The following is a 21,502-nucleotide window of genomic DNA, read 5'->3' as shown; positions in this document are numbered from 1 at the left end:
ACTAAGGCATGCGTGGTGCATAGGTGAATGTCAGGTTGAATGATGTAAAGGTCTTAATAATAAAAAGGCTTCTGGGATAGACATTTTCTGCAGGAGTAACCTATTTCATACACAGTGCCGACAGTCTGGGCTAGCCTTAAAAAAACAAACAAGCCATCTCAGACTTCACTAAGGAAAACTTCAATGTTGACTTAAAGTTGTGTCTGACCGAGCAAAGTTCGTTGATCCATGTTTTGTCTGTCATATGGACTATCTTTTCATATGCATTAACACCTCCTAATGTCTTGAGTTAGGAATCGTTAAACAAATCCATGGCAAAAAAATTGTTTAGAAAAATGTACTGAAAAAAAGGGGACAAATAAGAAGGATATACTTGCCAAAGGATTCTGATGCAAGCATCTGCTTTTCTTTTTTTTTTTTTTTTTGAAGACGCAATAAAAAGCTATTAAAAGTCACCTTGTTCCAAATAGAAGCCTGTATTTTCTCGTGAAGACGCTTCCCATTTGACTGAAGGAAGGTCACTGGAAGTCTATCCATACAGAAACAGCAAACCAGAATATAGAGCTGATTTTAGAAAACCCAGTTTCATTATAGCTCTAAAATGAGAGAGATTAGATAGGAAGAGATTAGGAAGAAGTTCTTCACTGTGAGGGTGATGAGGCACTGGAACAGGTTGCCCAGTGAAGTTGTAGCTGTCCTATCCCTGGAAGTATTGAAGGCCAGGTTGGACACGGCTTTGAGGTATCCCTGAGGGGGCTGGAACTAGATGATCTTTCTTTAAGGTCTCTTCCAACCCAAACCATTCTATGGTACGACTCTATGATTAGTTATGATACATATAAAATTGTTAGGAAGTTTTAAAACACTTTCTTTATTAGTGTTGCTTGCTTGGCATGTTTGCTGAGCTTAGTTGCCAATGTTAGTTGCCAAAAAACATTTGTAAATAATTAAATGACAAATTATCTCAGTTAAATCAAACTTTAACATTACATTAATCAGCTATATTCAATAGTGCATTGATGTTTCAAAACAGTGTAGTGGGGAAAAAAAGTTAGTTTAATTTCCAGCAATACAGTGAATTTCCTATACAAGGTTTTTATGCATTAATCTTTTTTTTTTTTTTTTTTAAATTACGTATTACTGCTTTCAGTTAGTTCACAAGGTAGTTCAGGAGCATAAAATAGTGCACAAATCACTTCTTACAGCAACATCACATAAGATGACATACAGGATCAAAGAAAAACCCCACTGTGCGTGTTTCATAACATAAATTAAGAAAATTACTCAGACTTGACATTTCTACAAAGCAATTCATCCACTAGACGGAACAGTGAATAATTTATCTGGAAATGGATACTGAACATGTGTTATTGGGACATTAACGTACAGGCAGCTTACACAGGAGAATGGCATGAGACAACTTTCCTAAGTGGGGGTTTCATACACCTCTTTCATGAAACTTCCTAAAACAGTGTATGAAATTCAGTCTTTTCACTCTCTGGAATTAAAGATGGCTAGATTATCTCTCCAAGTACTAAAGGGTTTGTACTCAGATTAAGAGGGAGGATTATTACACTGGAGACCAGCAAATTGTAAATGTAAATACTCTTGTATTGAATATATTTTATTGTACTACCAACTGTTGATCCAAAAGCACCACCAAATATGGGCTACTACAAGTAAACTGATTATTCTATACACTGAAAGGTAAATCTTTTTTACAAAAAAAATATTTTTTGCTGACTGCTTTGCTGAGTTAGCTACTGATAAAAACCAAGGTACACAGCGATGCATCGGAAAGCATTATGCAGAACCTGGGTGTCAAAGGGTTTGTTACCTACCTAATGCAAAGTAATCAGAATGCAGAAGTAGCATGGGAAAGCAGTCAACATCTTTCAGTGTAAGCACACTGAAAATTGTAGCTGAGGAGTCAGTGTTGTGATGGAACTGACTGACCCTTCAGTTCATGCAAAAATGCACATTTAGATCTATTTGAGTCACCCCTAGCTATGTAATAGATTTGCAAGATTTGCTAGATTTGCAAGAAGGCTCCTGTGTGAGATACACAGGACTAGAAATTTCATGTATGGATTCACACTTCAGGTACAGCAACTATTACTTGAGTATTTATTGTCTATATGTGTTTTTTTATACTGCATATAAACGTGTAACCTCCAAAATATTAACTGTCTTAACATGCTATTGTATTCTTGATAGAATAGTTTTAGTTTAATTAATATATACACAAACCTATTTAAGCACAGATCCATTACCAGCCTTTTTCTCCTAACCATTTCTCCAAACAAGCTCAAAAATAATGTTAGCATTAACTAAAATACAGTTAGCTCTACCCCATTTCACTATAGATATTGGCCAACTATATTTGTAATGGTGTATGATTTTTGGTTTATTGTTTTCTTTTTTTACAGGATGAGAACATAATGCGATCCATGCAGCTCTTTGAAAATGTGATTTAATGAAGACAGTAGGTCTACAATTAATGGACAAATATGAGTTATTCTGCAACATTATCTAAAAGATGGATTTCCACTTTATCATAAATAAAATTACTCAGCTTTACACTGAGACATGTATTATGCAAATAATTTTTTATTATAAACTTCTCCCCAAAAAATATTTTTAAATTATACAATTTAGCACTTCAGCAGTGGCTAGTTAGTTAATAAGACTGCTCTTCAAAGTCATGTTTTCACTCCAAACCCAAACAAAACAAGACCTTACATTATTAAATTCCAACACATTGATAAAATAGATACTATAACAAGGAGATTAACTAAATATTCTAAGTTTTGCTACTCATTTGTATTGGATTAAGCTCCAGATGTCTGAGTGTATTTCTCAAATAATAGCTTCTAATTTATACAGAGGTATTACCATGTTTGGTTTTTTTCCAAATTTGTATGGCGTAGTCCTCATTTTTTGAATAATACTTTGAGTTAAAGTGCTGTACTCAATGTGCAATGCACATCATGCTGCTGTTGCCTTCCACCTTTGACTTGCTTTTCTATTAAAAAAAACCTCCAAACCTAACAAAATAGGTAACTTGAAAAGAAGAATTGCTGTAGAACAAAAAAGACATTGCTTATAGGTAGATATACTCCTTAACAAATATGAGTAAGCTTCTATCAATCACACTTACCTAATGAATCTGCATTTATCATGAGAGGAGTCCTACATACTGTATTTCTAATTCTTCTTCAACGTGTCTGCAAAGTTCTTTGCTTAAAATTAAGGATCTTCCAACTTAAATTTTTCATGAAGAAACCCAAAACTGTTTCCATGAGTATGTGTCTTTCTGCCTTTAATGAAGAAAAGGCATGAACTTTGGAATCTTTCATCCTGCCTCAGTGCTCAGAATGAATATTACTATGTAGTATCATATATTAATAATGACTGACTGCTAGACAGGCTAACATCTGTATCAACTTTCTGCAATATCTTCAGTTATGAGACAGAATGAAAAGAAAATGGGAAACTTCAGCTATACAATATCATCTATGTGTACTAAATGCATTACTTTTTTTAGGATCACATCTTCATTAAGATTGGAGCTACATTAATTCTGAACCTGGAAAGACTTTTCTATAAAAATATGTACCTAAATATAATACTGCCCCCCTATCCCTGTAATTTTTAAGATATACAGTCCACAGAGGTTTCTTCAAAAGAGGTGAAATGCTATCAGATATAGGCCAATCTTCATTGTGACATTGCTGCAGAAAATGTGAAAGGGGATTAATGAAATAGAAAGAATGTTGCAAGTGCATTCTTTGGAAAAATAAATCAGGTATCTATTCTGGTGTAGAGATGGGATGTTAGAGGCATGTTGAAGGCTGCTCTGCTATCACCAGTGTAGGATAAGAGTAGTACAATACATGTACACCTGAAATCTGCTGTAGTGTGCTTGTGTAAACTAAGTGTGCACATTTTGTTAAAAAAAAAATAAAATAAACATGAAGAAAAATCAGCAGCATGATCGATTTTTTTAAAGTTGTTAAGCAAATACCTGTATTCAAATTAAACATTTTTGTCAACAAGATTAATTTTTTTAAGAGGCTTAAATACGTAGACCTTGCTTTTGCACAGTTCTGATCTTAGCATGGTCCTGAAGTAAATTTAATTTAGCCAAGCAGTTGGAACAAGTCCAGAGAAGGGCCACAAGGATGATCAGGGGACTGGAGCACCTCCCGTATGAAGACAGGCTGAGAAAGCTGGGGCTCTTCAGCCTGGAGAAGAGAAGGCTGCGTGGAGACCTCATAGCAGCCTTCCAGTATCTGAAGGGGGCCTATAGGGATGCTGGGGAGGGACTCTTCATTAGGGACCATAGTGATAGGACAATGGGTAATGGGTTAAAACTTAAACAGGGGAAGTTTAGATTGGATATAAAGAGGAAGTTCTTTCCTGTTAGGGTGGTGAGGCACTGGAATGGGTTGCCCAGGGAGGTTGCGAATGCTCCATCTCTGGCGGTGTTCAAGGCCAGGTTGGATGAACCCTTGGGTGAGATGGTTTAGTGTGAGGTGTCCCTGCCCACGGCAGGGGGGCTGGAACTAGATGATCTTAAGGTCCTTTCCAACCCTAACTATTCTATGATTCTATAAGCAGTGGTAATTTAAAAATAAAATTTAAAAATAAAATTTGAAATTGCTTTCATATGTTCATACAATAAACTTTTTTAATACCACATGAAACAGCATCTTCTGATGACAAAAAAAAAACAAAACAAACCAAAACAAAAACAAACAACAAAACACAACCTTTAAAAAACAAATTTAAATTCCAGAATTTCATTTTCCTTAGGGGAAAAAAAGTTCTGTGGCGTATTTTGTTACTCAGTCAGCTCTCCCTTACAGAGAACCCTGAACAGTATTTATTACAAGACCTGTTAGGAATTATTTTATCAAGTTCAAATATGTTAATGGAGAAATGCTGCCCCCTACAAGGCTTGACAGCCAGGTAAGCTGACTTCTGCAATCTTTTTATTGTCTTCAACTCGTTTATAGCTTCTACATTCAGAAGTGTATTAGCTTGCCTGGTGCTGAATTCACAGGCTAGTCTTAAGCACATCTGTGGCATTACAGAACTTAATGCAAAGGGCGCACAATGTAAATACTCCAAAGTTGCCTGATACATCTTGCTTACATTCAGTAGGCCAGCTAACTGGATTTCCAGCTAACTGGAAATAATTGGTTGAGCAAAACCTAGGCTGTGGCTCTATGGAGCAACCTGATGTCTCTGCGTTGTGTTCTCCAAAACTTCTCCAGCTTCTCAAAACAATGTGCTGATAATGCACTGAGCAAGTTCAGTTTTGCACTGCATGCTACCTGTTTAGTGTGTTCTCATTCATACCTTTAAAAGCTGACTCTCAAGAAGTCCAGATGATTTCTCATAGCTCTACATCTAACCCAGTAAATCCTGATGAACCCAAAATGCATCAGCTGTGACTGCAGCACAAAATAAGTTATGTGTCTGAAAAGTGGGTGTACATATATAAGATACTATTTTAGTAATTAAAGCCAAATTATTTTGCATCACACATGTACAAAACATTAAAAGCTGCTGACATATTAAAGGACATTGTAATTTACAACAAAATAAGAATCAATATTTACTCTGCTTTTGAAATAATAGTCAGTTAGTCAATGTCATTGTAAGCACAATGCATATGCGAACAGCAGCCAATACAGAGAGACTTTTTTAAAGTTGTCTTCCATAATTACATATTCATAAATTGATAGGACTTTTCCCACTCTCCATCATACTGAGGAGTTGTGATTATTTTAAGAGATTATACCGTACCCCAAATAAGTGTCAGTGACATTCACAGGCAGTTTCTTTCCAAACTTCACTTTACAGTACAAATTGCTACAGTTTTCTTGTTTAAGAGGAGACAGAACAATACGTTGGAATTTTAGATTTGATGATAGCCGTAGCCGCCTGTTGAGAAAATAAAACAAATTGAAACAAGAAACACTAGTACTACATATGACAGCATTCATATAGTCTCTATAAATTGTATAATTCACAACTTTTACTTAGTTATCTTCATTATTAATCAAATCATAAAAAAAAATGAAAAGTTGCTATTTCCTGAGAAATTTACTGTCAAAAATGCTGACAACAATGAACTGAAAAAATGGACCACTGTGATAGGTAATGCTGGAGAGTAAACGTCAAACAGAAGAGATATGCAAATTCATACCTAAAACTGGGCATAAATACAGACATGCTATACTATGGATTTTTAAACAGAGAAGTAATACTCTGGAAGGGCCTTCCAATAAGAGTAAGAATCATATACATTTTAACACATGTAGAATAGAAATTTTATAAATTCATTACTTGTATTATATAATATTGAGTACAATCACAACTTAGGAGTTTGTTTCCAGTTTATGTTTTATCTTATTATAGTATTTTTCTAAAAGACTTACAGAAATACCTACTCACAAAAATGATAAGACTACAATAAATCAGCGGACAGACAGAAGAATTAGAGGTCAGTGATTCTCTGGATTAGTTACATTATCTAGAACTGAATTTTCAGATCATCAAGATGAGATGCAATTTTCCTTTTCCTGTCTCACATCATTTAAATAAAAAACTCTCATGCTGCTTTATTTGTGATGTTTTTCAGGTCTGTAATACAAACACTGATTTTGCCCTTAAATGAACATGAGAACACGCACACACACAAAAAATGAAGTACAAACTTAGAACTAGTAGACCTATATTTATGGTTCCTACTCTTTAGGTTATTCCTATTCTTTACCAATGACCATTTACTATAATACATGCAAGTGTTCATAGGGTCAAGAAAGCCGGTATTTTCTCTTCCACATGAATATCCAAGCCAGTACTCTTTTTTCTTCTCTCTTTGCACATGTATAACACAACAAAAAATGGCAACAGTGTTCAGCAGAAAAATATTCTGCCATCTGCTACTTAAAGCTTTTTTTTTTTAATATATTTTATTTTTAATTTATAGCAATTGTAGATCTAACCTCTATGTTAACCAAGGTGGGCTGGAATGGGACTATCTGATTTCCACAGCAAGTGATCTCCATAATAAGCTATTAGTGAGAATGGTCAGGCATCATCAAGAACAGCAAAAAAGTCTCTTTTAGAAAGAGCAAATCCTGTTGAGAAAAGTATGTAGGCTCACAAAAGAAAGGAACGCATAGCGTGCATCCAGCCCAACTCAGGTGTCAATATTCCAGAAGGGGAGGAAGCTGTTTACTAGTTGACATTTGGTGAATTCTTGGATCATTCTTCATAGGCAACTAGCCTACCCTATGGACTGTACAAGGAGCTCACAAGCTTTACTCCTCAGTATAAGCATTAACTTTCTAAGAAGTGTTGTAATGCCTTACTTGGAGTAAGGACTTAGGCATCCTGGGTTTTACCCCACACAACTAACCCATTTGTCACACCAGTTCAAACGCTGGGTGAAAAAAAAGTCTTTCTACAGAAAAGGAAAATTTTCATGAAAGAGCAGCAAGTATTTCTTTTAACTACTAAGTTTGTATAAACTTCCCACCAAGGACAATAAAATGTTCCAAGCAAACATCATAGGTAGGAATCCACATGTATGTGCATTTGCTCCAAAAAAATAGAGCTCTCCTGAATGGGGCTTGATGTGGTGCTCTGTAAGAGTCCAGCCATGCAAATTCCTATATATGTATGGATCCCTTGGAATATTTTACTGAGACATTCTCTTGAATTTCCTGCTCAGAGATTAAAACAATGGAAAATACAAATGAAAAGTGAAATATAAATAATGGATTACAACAAAGCCTAACTGTCAGGATATGGATTATCCAGACTAGACTTAATGCCATTTCTGCTACCACTCAATATATCAACAGACTAAAACAACTCTTTCACTATGGACTGGAATACAGCTCAGCTGATTGCCATAGTGCAAAATTCTGTGGTTTATGATATATGAATAGTAGTGACATGTAAAAATAAGCAGTTTTCAGAATGGGGTAAATCTGAAAGAGAGATGGAAGCTGATCTGGCAAAGCTGCATTCAAATGTGAAGAGTACAGAATAGTCATGAGATCAGCTCACCTTTCCACCATATTGCTCCAACTTCTGTAAAGCAGCAGTAATTTTTTCTCTAAATTTCTTGTTCATTAATCTCCTTGAAAGCTATTGGAAAAGTAAAATAAAAAGGTTAGTTGCACAATGTAGTACAGTAGATGCAAAGAGGCCAATATAATTCTATTTTATTACTTTAAATTTCCACAGATAAGATGAAATAGAGATGAAAAGGAACCACTTTATAGCTTGTCACTGATGTCAAAGTATGGAACTCAGTGAAGGTAAAAGGAATAAAATGTTAAGTGATGAGAAATGTTAATTCAAAGAAAGCTCAACTGTTTGCCAAAAAATGCTTCATTTTTCTTTTAGCAAATTTTGAAGACCTATCAACCTTATAAAAAGTAATTCTTAAAGTGTTGCCCAGATGAAAAGTTTACACATTTTTCATGTGCACTGAAAAAGATTTATTATAGTGGAAATGCTAAAAAAACCCAACAAAATAACTTCCTGCAATTTCTCCCTTTTGCACTGGATGCCTAAAAGGTCCTTTTATTTTGCTGTAAAATCACACTTTGGAAGTAGGCTAAATGAAACCATGACAAGCCCATCTGACAGAGGAAAGATGTCTACAGAAGGACTCAGTATAAAAATACTTTCCATAATCTCCCTCTAATTTTATTTAATGAAAAATTCCTTGTGCAGAATTCTCATCTGAAAGAAGTGGGAATATTTGCTTAAGTTAATTTATTGGAACTCTCACAGATCTGTTAAAATGTTCACACTTCAAATGCAAAACTCAACATAAACTTCCCTTCAAAACACAGCCTCTATTTCACCTCAGGCTTGAAGCTGCATCTTTTTATTATTTTTATTTTCCACTATTCTCTAATTTATGTTAACAACAGTTTTTGGACCTTGCTAGAACTTTATAAGTCCCCATATTATTAAAGAATTATGGACTTACACAGGGGAATATATGAAGCTTGTTTTTCATGGAACTTGAGTTGTACTGTATCTATGCAGATATTATAGTAAACTTCTCAACAAAAGTACCATAAAAATACAGATCATATTTTACTATAGCAGTAAAAACTTACATTTGTGAGTAGATGCTTAAGATGATCGTTAAGAGATGGGCCAACCACAGCACTCAGTTGAACTAAAGCATCCAATCCTCTTCCAAATACTTCATCATCTGAATGGGCCTCCAGAGGGGGAAAGACAAATCCCATCAGCAATATTCAGACAAATGCACAAGTTATTTTTAAAAATTAAAATTACTGTGTAACTGCTACTTGCTATAATGTTACAAGTTTAGAAATCAAGTACAATGTAACAATATTAGTATCTAGAGGTAACATTTAAAAACCATGTATTTTTAGAGTACAAAAGTATCCATAAAATGTCAGAGAAATTCTTGCCTTTCTTTTGAAACAAGGAAACTAATAATTTGTTAATGATGAAATAAAAAATTTGGCATGCAAACCAAACAGTTTACTACACCAACAATTTCAGGGCTCCCAGCATATTAGAAAGAACCCTTCAAATACTGGTATGTTGAAATTGGGAGATGACATTTTAGTTACAAATATAATGGATTCAGTACCCTGAATCTACGTAATACTTAACCATAATTGTCTTTGTTGGAGAAACACGGGAGCCAATGACTTTCTGGCTCAATTAATTTAGTCCCTTGCCAGCTCTGTCACCTGCAGCAATGCTCAGGCTGTTACCTACTTCTAGGGTGCTCTGTCATTCTTGTTAATCCCATTGGAAGGTTCTTCTCTACCTGAATTCTCTAATGGTCTAGTTATTTCACTCTTCCCTTAGCAGAGAAATTGATTCACAACAATTTATTTTGTTCTTGTACGAATACTGACCTTTATATAAAGTTATTTTTCCACTCTGATATTTGGGCCCTGAACATTTTCTTGTTAATTAGAAGTCATCGGCTGCTTGTGTAGTAGAAGGTTTAACAAGACTTTATACCAAAATAGTGCAGCAATGAAAATTACCAGATGAATAACAGTAATGGGATATCATAAGAATATTTTTTCTAATTTGTCTTCCAAACTGAACCAAAGATACTCATAACACACAATTCTGATCTGTTACACTTCTGATCTGAGAACACAAAGAATTTTCAACCTTTCAGTGACCTCTATAAAACCAGAACTAATACTCAGGTAGATTAAAGGACAGCAAGAAGCTAAACCAGAAAAGAGCTCTGAAAGTTATGAAAAAAATCCAAAAGAGATTACCTTTGAGGACCATACTTTTACCTCACTTTATTTTCTGAATGAGTAGAAAACTTAAAAACGTTTAAAAAATTAAGAATATGACCTCAGAGATTTTAATGGTATTCTTCCCTTTTTCTCATTGGCATATTCTATCTTTGTAGCAGGTTTTGAATTTTTAAATCAGAGTATCAGAATTATTTGGGTTGGAAGCCAAAAGCCTATGAAATAGACTTATCATGTTAATATTTTCCATGTAGTCCTCACCAGCACAACAATAAAAAAAAACAAACCCAAAACAACCTGTATTAAAATATCTGCATGAAGAGTAAGACATACCAGTGCAGCCTTTAAGACTGGAACTAGACGAGGTAGTAAGGGAACTGCTTTTTCAGTAGCACCATCAATCATAAGTAATTCTTTAAAACCCTCCTTTGAAACAAACGTATAGGGATGTTTTGTTTCTCTCAGACCCTGTTGCAAATGTAAAACATGTTTGCTTAACAGCCAGTCTTCTTTTAAACAAAAACAATAAAAAAGTTGCACATACCAGCAAGATGTTTAGATTTTATTACATCACTTCACAACATAAAGTACACTAACTCCACCATGTGGAGCCACTGCAACTTTGCTCAGAGAATATTCTTAACTAAAGAACTACAAATAGCAATGTTCTTGCCCATCTTCATTCATACAAGATCCTCATAATTATTATTTTTTTTTTTTAATTTCCCTAGGAGGTGAGTCTGAGAGAGCTTGCTTAACTTGTTACAAAATGCTGTTTTCAATTAGGAAATCCTGCATCCTTAACTTTGCAAGAAAATTGAGTTTACCTCTGCCAATGTCACAAGAAGAGGATCAAAGGGAACAGTTTCAGGAAGGCATTCCCACTGCAATCTGTGCTTTACTGATCCATGCACTAACCTATATAAAAAAAAAAGTTTTAACAAATTAACATATAATAATACACAATTTATTGCTAACACTATTGACTTCTAATACATCACAAATTGGTTTGCAATATTACTAAAATTTTATATACATAATTTCAATACGCACTGCTGTCCTTAGTGAAATGGATAATAGTATTTAACAATGCAATTATTATCATTTCCAAACATGGTGTTTTTCAAAATTCTGCTGCCAGTCACATAGAAATCAGAAAAAAAAATTACAAAATGTATAGATGCCTCTCATAATGACACAGAAGATGCTCTCCTTGCAAAGTCACTTATTTTGATAAATATAAATAAACATTTTCCTCAAATAACAACTGGTAGGTGAAGTCAATTGAAACTAAAAGAAAATCATATTTGAATCCATCAGTTACTCCTAAGATACATAAAAATGCTGTGTATTAATGACTATTTTATACATGTATATTCATGCATGAATGATTACTTAAATTTTTGTTATGTAATTTTGCATCCACTTACAAAACAGTAAAGTGCTTACTGACTAGGCAAATATATAATAAACAAAAGTAACTTAAAGAACCACAAACTATTAATTACTAGTAGTTTTGTTAACATGTGATATTGCTGACAACTACAGAATTGGAACATTCAAGAAAAGTTGTTATACTACTCCAGACAAAAAACACTGCAAGTTGTCTACTTACTAAAGTGGCATGTATTCTATTGTTAGTAGGGAGAAGTAAACACCATTATCCGGAGAAATAAACTTCTTTCATGAAAGAGCTTCAGCAAACCTGCAAACACCTAGCTGCATTTTTAAAAAATAGCTTTGGTATTAACGCACAACATAGCAAAAAAAAAAAAAACAGAACCAAAAGAAGGCAATTTCAAAGACATGAAAAATTGCCTTCTGTTCTGAAAAGAGGTAAATATCAGAAATCTTTTCAGAAATGAATGGAATCAAACAGCCTAACTAAAAGATCAAACATGAATAGATGTATTTCAACCTGTGTAATTCTACCTAACCATCATATACTTGGTAAAAAAATAAACAAAGCCTACCCACCTGCACGGAATGCCACCTTTAGCGTATATAGCAGCAAATGCAGAAGCTGGACGAGAATAAGCACCAAACTGTGACCACAGAAAAACAAAAAAAAAGCATTATTTATTAATAACAATGTTTGACAACTCTTATGAATATGTTACAACTCCAGTTTACAAATAGAAGGAACTTAGTCATATGAATCTAAAACGAATACAATTCCCCAACCCTGCAGCTATGGGGGGTGGAAAACATATTTGCTACATTTACCAGAAAACTGCTTTTCAGAATTATCTGGCTAGGAAGTTGAAAAAATTAGTAAATAATGTAGGATCAGAGCTGTCCTACTGGAATACCCAGTATTTCTATTTTCTCTTGCAAATCTTAAATCAAAAATCGTACAGGTTTTCTCCTTAGTTGATTTAAGGACATCCCACTTTCCTGATGCTCTTATTGTTGGTATATTGGTAACATGCAGAAGGCATGAACTCCAGTGCCATCTTGACCCAAGTAGAGACAAAAGGACAAATGGAAAGATGTGGGAGAAACTCCAAATGTTGGGTAAGACAGTATAAGGTCCCTGAAATCATCAGCAAGGTTCACATTGGCTGAGAATCTAGGGAAGACTCACTGGAGAAGGAAACTAGCAGCTTCACAGGAGGAAAGCCTATCCAAATTTGGCTTTTATCACCTACATGCTTCTTATGTATATGAACTATGATATTTGTTAGCATGATCATTCAATGCTACTTTTCAGATTAAATGCCTTCTTTTCAAGTCTATGTGAATAAACAACTTTCATCAGTCTTCTCCTGAGAACCCAAATTCTTCATAAAGTATTACATATTCACAGTACTTGCGAGCTTCAAGTAATGCTCTATTTTGCTAGATTTTATGAGTTCTTGACGATCATCAAGATGATACCTGATTCTTGGTTTCGCTGCATAACTGGAATTAGCTCCTGTAAAGTAGCAGGTGTCAAAATTTATAACTATACCAAATGAACTCCAACCCTTTTTAACAATTAGTTCTAAATCTTTTTTCAGGGCAAAAGCACGCATAAAATAAAAATGTCACCATCCATGCCACAACTGTACCAAGCCCCCTTTTCCCCTTCTTTAAAAAAAGTAATAAGCATATTTACTTCTCAGGCCTTTATGCTTAGAAATTAGGGAATGTATGATTAATAACAAAAGCTTAGTTTAAATTTACACAACAGGACCAGAAAAAGAATGTCCTGCATGTATTTCATACAGCAATGAAATTTCTTCTGACAGGAGAACTGTTTAAAACAAACAGAAAACCCATCACCTATACTTCATCCCTGGCAGTGTTCAAGGCCAGGATGCACAGACTCTTGCGTGACATGCTCTAGTGTGAGGTGTCCCCGCCTATGGCAGGGGGATTGGAACCAGATGATCTTAAGATACTTTCCAACCCAAAACATTCTATGATTCTATGATTTTATACATACTGGATCAATAGTTTTAGGATTCAGCTTGTCACTAGGCTTTGGTTTAGTTGCAGGTTGTGGAGAATGTGGCAAAGGAGATGTCTTGCTCTTCTGTACTGCAGTCTTAGGTTTTATTTGGATGCCTGATGACATTCTGAAAACATTGCTTTCTAGAAATGATAAAGATTAAAAACATATAATAATTTTCATTCTTATATGACTGTCAAGTGTTAAAATCCCCAAACCTGAAGACTGACATGAACAATCAATCAAGAAAATCTCAGTAAGTGTACTAGAAAACAAATGCTTATTCTTACACATCTTACGCAGTACATGGGATAATTATGACAGTCTTGTCACTCCATCTGTCAAATACACACATTTCCTAATCCTCCCCTTTACTTCTGCACTTTGACACCTGCAGCAAAAGTGAAATCAGCTACAGTTTGCTTTTAGGGTAGCCTACAGAAATCTCAGCAGTATTACGGTGCTCAGCAGAACAGCCAGCAGTGAAATAGGTTGGTTGAGTAAAGTAACAGCAGAGGACAGTAACAATCTGAGGAATAGCCAGGATGAAGGAATGAACAGAAGAGCAAGTGGATTAAGAACATAAAAAAACAAAGCAGAATCAGTAACACAAGAGAACAGAAATAAAAAGCAGAAAAGGAAGAACACAGAAAATTAATTCTAATTCATTCAGTAAGAAGAATTAAAAATATTTTCTTAAAAAGAATGCAAAAATAGCTTTCTGTATACATCCTTAAATACTGATTTAGGTATACATATCTTCTAAATGTTAACGCACCAGCATTAACAGGTGTTACTATATATGTTTGTAATTGGGTTAAAATGTCCCTGATAAAATTAATAGTCTACCGCCTTTTAACTTGCCAAGCCTGACACTGATGAATAAACCTGGCAAGAGGTTTCCAAACATTAATAAAATTATAAAATGTGAAAATGCTAGTTCTGAATATTGTAATGTTCAGTAATTTATGCTGCAGTGCAGTCCGGGTGGAGAAAAAAAAAATAATAAATAAGAAATTACATTCCTTTCATAAACAAAAAATGACATTGTATAGAAATCAAAACAATGGGAAGCCAATTAAATAATACACACAAACAAATATTGCCACAAGGATGAGCATGGTGCTTGCCATCCAGTCATCACCTTTGATGTTGATGACACCTGTTTTTGTCTACAACATGATTACATTCCAAACACTGAGATAATGATGAACTAGAGTGGCTGATTTTTTTTCTATGCTGCTTCCACGCCCTCAGCTTTATAAACCACCTGCCCTAATCTCTGCCAGAATCCTGTACATGCAGCCCTTGCTTAGCTTCTAATTCTTCCCTCCAAACAGAATTTCTAGTCAAGTACTAGGATTATTTCCAAATCTTTAGGATTATTTCTGCTTCTGGTAAGAAGTGATAAGGTCCCAGCACTTACATAGTATGCTATGCCCTTATGACTTGCAAAAAAGAATGAAACCTGATGTCTGTTTTTACCGAATGTTGAAAAACAACATGCAATAATGATCACCGTATTTTTTAAAATACAAATACAAAGCAAAACTAAAATTGAACATATAAATCGATGCTTCTTGATTGATTATTTGATCAGGACTAGTGATGCACATCAGTTCACCCACTGCAGATCTTGTTTTCTTTTTCCTACCATGTTCATAATAATAATTTTCTAGTGACAGTCTTTTTAAAAGAAGAAGTAACATATCACAATTAGACAATTAAGTCTCTTCGGAGCATTCAAAAACTTACATGACACTTATGGGAACCGTTCTGCTTGTAAAGCACAGATCATTAAACCCAGAAATAATCTGAAGCCCTAAAAGATAAACAATAACATAGGAAGAAAATTTAGTGATTTTGTTAAGTGCCAGCTCATTATCACAAAACTCTAATCACACTAGTGTCCGAAAACACATTTTTAACTATCAAAAAAATAAGAATCAAAATGGCTTTACACTATAAAAACACCAGATAAATTCTTGACATTAGCATTATATATCACAAAATAGTGCTATCAGCGTCAACCCTCTCAATGTACAATTGCTCATAATGCAGTCATCTTGCTATTAACAATATGTTTTTCTCAGAAAAGTATTCAGAAGTAATTCAGATGTATTCAAATTCTTTTCTTTTCCAAGAAGTAATTGAGATGCATGCCAATGTCTTTACTAAGATTTTAAATAATGACAAAATCTTGACGCACTTAAAAAGCTACCATCAGTTAAAGTAAACAATAAAGGCCGTGACAACAGGCAGGAACAATGTTAGCCCTCTGGGACTTGAGTACAGTGACAAGGGTTTTGTAAAAACTAAATTGAGACAACATGCCTATGTATTGGCAGAGGAGGAGGTGGCAGAGAGTGGAAAAAGGACTTTTCCAAAGGAGGCCTTAGTTTTCAGCGCAAGATGAAAGTTCTTGTGTAATCAAGAGCTGGGAGAGCCACATGCATTTGTAGAGAGAGCAGAGAGCAGAAGTATAGCTGTGAGTCAAACAACTGACACACGAGGTACAGAAGTGAACCATCCTACTGGCAGAGGACAGACTTCAAACAAAGGGCAGAAACCCTCGAACAGAAATAGAAAAGGCACCTTTAAAAAACGTCTTCCAAAGCAGGAAAAGTGCCTCCTGGAGTTTGGGTTCTAGAAGTCACTTAAGAAAGGCGGAATGAAAGTAAGTACGATTTTAAAGGCGAGGTTGTTCCCTTACCCCGGTGTCAGCTCTCCCGGAGCGCAGCTAGGGCAGAGAGAGAAAAAAGTAAGGGGCACCAAGCACCTCCAAGAGGCTTAAAAGGCAAAGCTCCGGCAGTCACCACAGAGCCGCAGGTCCGATCCTCTCCACGGGACACCAAAAGACCCTGTGAGACGCTGGACGCGCACCCCTCTTCGGGGGCCTCTCCCTTTCCCGCAGCTCCCGCTCTCTCGCGGGGAAGCCTAGATGAAGGCAGCCAGAGGGGACCACCGGCCCGATGGGCAGCAGTATTCCCGATCCTTACGGCCCCTCCGAAGGCTCCCCGCGGGCCCGGCCTGTGCCGGCCGCACGATACGTAGACCTACGACGCTTCCTGACGGTTGCCACGGAAACTACGGGCGTCCGAGAGGCCAATCTTCCTCGGCAGGCGGCGCCCGCGGCGGAACGGAGTAGTGGCACTCAGCGGTGACCAAGCACGATGACCGCTGAGCTGCTATGGCTGCCCCGGCGGCCTGGGGTTACCCCGGCGCCGTCCTGCCGTGCTGGACGGTGTGGGGGCGAGTCTGCCGGGGCAGCTCGGTTGCCAGGAAGTGCCAGGAGCTGGGGCACCGGCTTCAACTGATCAGAGATCAGTACTTGCTGAAGAAAGAGCAAAAATTAGATGAAAAGGCTCCATATGTGTTTGTGATTAGAATGGGTATGGTGCATTTCCAGGTGACATTGCCACTCATTTTTATCCACTGTCTTAATAGTTTCCCATTGGAAACGCGATTTGGGAAATACTTTATTTTGCTTTTATTTATGTGTGACAAAAGTGTGGCTTTCAGGGACAGAGCGACATTCCCATTTGTGATCCTTTTTGTTCCAATAGTTAATTTTTAGGTGTGGTTTGTTTTGTTTTTTTTCTCCAGTTAATCCACTCGTATGATACTGAAATCTCTTGTCATGAATACAGCGTTTATTCATGCAACATGTGGTAAATGACCTTTTGGGTAAAAGGTCCCAAAGAATTATGAGAAAGCTTCCTTGCTTTCTTCAAGAGATGGGTTTATTCTTTCATGCACACAACAATAAATCTCCGAGCAAGATATTTTCTTGGTTTGCTTGAATTGTGTGGGTTACAACCTTTCCACCACTGCATTCTTTCTCATTTACATAATTTTTAACAAGGAAGTGACTGGGACTGCAGAAGTGAATCAGAAACTTTTCTGTTGGTTTTCCACAAAAACCCAGAAGGGAATGCACTGATAGTGTTGAAAAGTAGTTGTTGACTATTTGAAAACTACCATTGGCATTAGAGTTTAGCAAAAGCTGGCATTTCATAATTAGTTTTCTCCAACATGAATAGTTTGTATCTGCCATTAATGGGAAGTTGTAAGTGAGGACATTTGCAGAGTTAAAGTAGGGCTGCATAATTGAATGCCTTTGGAATGCATTAGCATAAGAGGCCTTTTGGAAATACAGAAGGAAAAAAAAATATAACAATAATGCTGGAGAAGGGAAGAGTTCTATTTTGTTTCTAAGTATTTTTAACTAAACCCAACAGACATTACAGTACTTTCACAAAATTATTGTGTTGTTCCACGGTAGTAAAGGCAATAGAGGAATGTATGTCTTTTTTATCCGTAAATTTTACAGGCTGGTAAATGGTCTTAGAAAAATCCAGTAATTCTAAGTCAGACTGTGCAAGTCTTTGAAAATCACACTACAAAATACAGACCAGCATGATCATCTCCATAATGAGAAAAAAAGAACTGCTTTTCTGAGCAAGGTTTATATTTAGCTCAGTGGTTTAGTATCATTTTATACATTTTATGTAGTTGCTTTGGGAGTGCAGAGCAGACTACAACTACATTCAAGCGTGGAAGAAAGCAGTAGTACAATTCCGAAGTCAGTAGGAGGTATGAACTGCTGTGTTGCATGAAGCAAAATACCACTGATCAGTTCTGTGGGGTCAGCAGCTCCCACTGAGTTCCTGGAGGCACAGAAATGGCTGGGTTGTAAAAGGATGAGTTAGACTCCAGCCTCTGTGCAAGAGCAGGGCTTAGTTCAGAGTTCAATCAGTTTCATGAAAAATGAAAAATAAAAGAGTGTTATGGTATGGTGGTGCATATGGTACAACGGAGAGTCTTGCTGTACGTTTAATGTTAAATATACAGACTACACTGCTTGCCTTGCAGTGAGAGGTGATGTGTTGCTGAATATTGTCATGGGGAATATGGGTCAAAATACTTGTAATAAAATGTTTTTGTTAAAATAAAATACTTTTCATACTGTGTCCCACTATTTTTGATGGTTGTAGTAGGATCTAGTCTATGACATTTTAAACATATTTGGTGGATGGACAGTTTAGAAGGAAAAATACTGTAAGATCTGTACTGTGTATAGTTCAACAAAACATGACAAATTTTAGGTTTTTCTCCATTGTGTTGATACCACTTTGTAGTCTTAAATATGGTGTCATGAGCTGCTGTTATTACTCAAAACTTGTGTAGCATTAGCTCCAGTTATTGTGAGTTTCTCTATTATGTATTTTTTAGTTTGTTTAATTTAACTGCCATAAATCTCTCTAAATGATTGAAAGTGAGTAGAAGACGAAAATATGAATAATTTGCACGGAGATTTTATCATTAAAAGAAATGTGGTCACTGACATGTATGTGAGTGTGTTAGGTAAGTATTTATAAATCTGAAAATGAAAGCTGACTCTGCACTGATTAGTTTTTCATAATAACAATACTCAACCAACTTAAATAGAACCAATGATTAGTTAATTATCCATTACTGCTGATAAAACCAATATGCAATTTGACTTTTCATTAGTCACAGTTAAATAGTTAATTGCTTAGGGGGAGGAGAATTCAGCAAAGCAAAATGAATTCTGAGGCTTCTGAAATTAAAACTGAGGTTTACTGGGCTATGGCTAATTAATAGAACATCACATAAAACAGTCGTGTTAGGTCTTTTTGTCTGAGAACACTTGTGTTTTTTTAAGCTAATTTGTTTTGTATGGTTTAGGCTTGGCCTTTGGCCAGTGCCAATTGGGAAATGGTGGAGAGAATATTTCTTCACAAGTACAGACTTTTGGATGTGGAAGGAAGGGATTTGGTACTTGGATTTTTGTAATTTTTCTAAACCAAGTGCAATTTTAACCCCAGTTGGAGGCTAACAGCTCTTACAACCTAGTAAGAACAGTAAAATAACAAAATATGTTTCCTCAACATATTTGGTAATCCTTTTTAATTTCTCCAGTAACTGAAAAGTCAGAAATTCTCACTGGTCTCTCAAAAAGTGCACATTCGAAACTCAAGTCTCTAGGAGTGTTTTCCTCAGGTAGTCTTCAAACACCATTCCCCAGAGCTTTTATTCCGACTTTACCACTCTGCATGCATTATAAATAGTACCCTATAAAAAAGGAGTTATTTTACAGGGTTTGTCAATACATATGAGCTACAGAATAGACTGTGGATGCTTAATTGTAGCTTTTAGGTTCCTCTGCAAAGATTTGGATGTTCCAGGCACTTTCATTGACAAGGCATCGTCAAGGTTACCTCAGTGCCTGTCAGAAATTGATAGACCTGTGAATGTTCCCTTATATCCTCAGCGAAAATTGGTGAAAATAGTGCTGTTTAAATTGAAGGATTCCAGGTAACAAACCATAGATATTACTGGATAGCTTAATATTTTTTTCTGTAACACACTAGTAATTACTTGATCACCTATTGTTAAGTGCTGAATTGCTGTAAGGATTTTGGATTAGCAGATCAAAGTCCTGTGGAAAATTTGCAGGCAAACTCCCAAGAACCAGACTGATCCAAGGAATACTTTCAGGTTTTCGTATTGCAGAGTAACAAAAATGCATGCAACCATGACACCCAAATTTAGGAACTTTTCATTACTTGTGAAAGTGCTTAAAACAGCTGTGCAGTTGTTTGGTTATACTTTTATTCATCTTGCACTTATGACCATACAAACCCAACATTCCTATCTCCTGTAGTTAGCTCGTACTGTCAGAAGCCAAAATAGACCACTTATACCCACATACCAATGAACTGTACTGCCTTAAAAATGAAATTAGGATTAAAATGAGATATATCAGGATTTGTTTGTTTTCTTTCTGATTCTTCTAAATTTTCATATTGCCATCAATAATGGCAGTTCAGTTTGTTCTTTATTCTGGTGATGCCAATTTTTCAGGAAGAACAATTCGTTCCATTGCCATCTCTCAGATGGTGGCACAATCACAGCTACTTCTGTAAAAGTACTTTGCTTATTTATGGAGAAAGATCCATTCCCACAGTCAAAAAAGTAACAGTTAGGAATCTATATTTCTTTGAATCCCTGGATCTAAATCCAAGTTTTATGAGATTTGATTTCCTGCCTCCCTGCTGTTCACTGGAATCTTGAGTCCTAATTTGTTTAAGGAGTCCTTACCACAAAACGTCAATAGGTAAACAACTAAGAACAAGACTCACAGAAAGTACCGAAGGTAAGCAGGCAGTGGCCAGCAGTAGCTTATGGGGAACATTAACAAGAAAGCTGTGGTTTCAGGGAAAGTAGGTGCCAAGCACTTGGGGGAAAGAAAAGAGGGAATTGGATATATATCTGTGAATTCTTGTCTGGAGTTTACAGTGCTCAAAATGCTCAAAGCTAACAAAAAGTTTTGGAAGCAGTGCTAGAGGGCTTACTGGGTTATGGAAAACTCAGGTTCAAAAATCTGCTTTTGCGTGATTTGGAGCATAGACTCGAATCCAGGCTCTCCTGCCTCTCAAATGTGAGGAATACAAGGTGATATATCCAAGTGTTATTCTTGGCTGCTTTAGGATGTCTCTGATTGCCCCAGAGTACCAACTTTCATTAATTATGCTTTTGACCAAACAGGTGCAAGTACCTGTAAGTTGAAAAATAGAGAGAGACTGTATCTGTGAGCATAGGAATCCTGAAAGATGAACTGGTACCCAGTGTCACAGAAAATAGTAACAGTACTAGAAACAGCACGTTCTCTGTATAAACCAGAATCTACCTTTAAAAAATGGACAAATATTCAAGGGTGACTACTTTA

The 21,502-nt window shown here is 36.0% G+C and overlaps 2 protein-coding genes across 15 annotated transcripts in view; one reads left to right on the top strand and one right to left on the bottom strand.

Annotated features, from left to right (window-relative positions):
* The window catches only part of KCNIP4 (potassium voltage-gated channel interacting protein 4), a 447,064-nt gene extending 443,079 nt beyond the window's left edge, over nucleotides 1-3,985 (top strand). For all 10 annotated transcript variants that reach the window (XM_062636492.1, XM_062636485.1, XM_062636487.1 and 7 more), the window contains one exon: nucleotides 2,430-3,985. In XM_062636492.1, the coding sequence (XP_062492476.1) occupies nucleotides 2,430-2,477 (48 nt within the window). In that variant the 3' untranslated portion in view covers nucleotides 2,478-3,985. The remainder of the gene's footprint in view (nucleotides 1-2,429) is intronic.
* Nucleotides 3,986-5,014: 1,029 nt separating this feature from the next.
* On the bottom strand, nucleotides 5,015-16,833 carry PACRGL (parkin coregulated like). 5 transcript variants are annotated; one of them, XM_062636497.1, is made up of 8 exons: nucleotides 16,746-16,833; nucleotides 13,741-13,889; nucleotides 12,288-12,355; nucleotides 11,138-11,228; nucleotides 10,644-10,778; nucleotides 9,165-9,272; nucleotides 8,095-8,175; nucleotides 5,015-5,955 (listed from the first exon to the last, which is right to left on the bottom strand). In XM_062636497.1, the coding sequence occupies exons 2-8, from the start codon at nucleotides 13,870-13,872 to the stop codon at nucleotides 5,899-5,901; spliced, it is 672 nt and encodes a 223-aa protein (XP_062492481.1). In that variant the 5' UTR covers nucleotides 13,873-13,889; nucleotides 16,746-16,833; the 3' UTR covers nucleotides 5,015-5,898. The 5 variants fall into 5 exon arrangements, with proteins under 5 accessions (XP_062492481.1, XP_062492478.1, XP_062492480.1 ...); XM_062636494.1 differs by lacking the exon at nucleotides 16,746-16,833 and adding an exon at nucleotides 16,460-16,733; XM_062636496.1 differs by lacking the exon at nucleotides 16,746-16,833 and adding an exon at nucleotides 16,342-16,466.
* Nucleotides 16,834-21,502: the final 4,669 nt, after the last annotated feature.

The sequence above is a fragment of the Pezoporus occidentalis genome, unplaced genomic scaffold (genome assembly GCF_034315485.1).
Source record: "Pezoporus occidentalis ecotype Australia unplaced genomic scaffold, CSIRO_AGI_Poc_V1 ctg48, whole genome shotgun sequence".
Lineage (NCBI taxonomy): Eukaryota > Metazoa > Chordata > Aves > Psittaciformes > Psittacidae > Pezoporus > Pezoporus occidentalis.
This window is presented reverse-complemented; position numbering and strand designations above follow the sequence as displayed.

Coding starts and splice junctions, on each gene's coding strand:
- PACRGL (XM_062636497.1), bottom strand. CDS start 13,872: ATGTCATCAGGCATCCAAATAAAACCTAAGACTGCAGTACAGAAGAGC. Junction 12,356..13,740: donor ATCCTAAAACTATTGATCCA/GTATGTATAAAA, acceptor CTGTGGTCACAG/TTTGGTGCTTATTCTCGTCC. Junction 11,229..12,287: donor AAAGGTGGCATTCCGTGCAG/GTGGGTAGGCTT, acceptor TTTTTTATATAG/GTTAGTGCATGGATCAGTAA.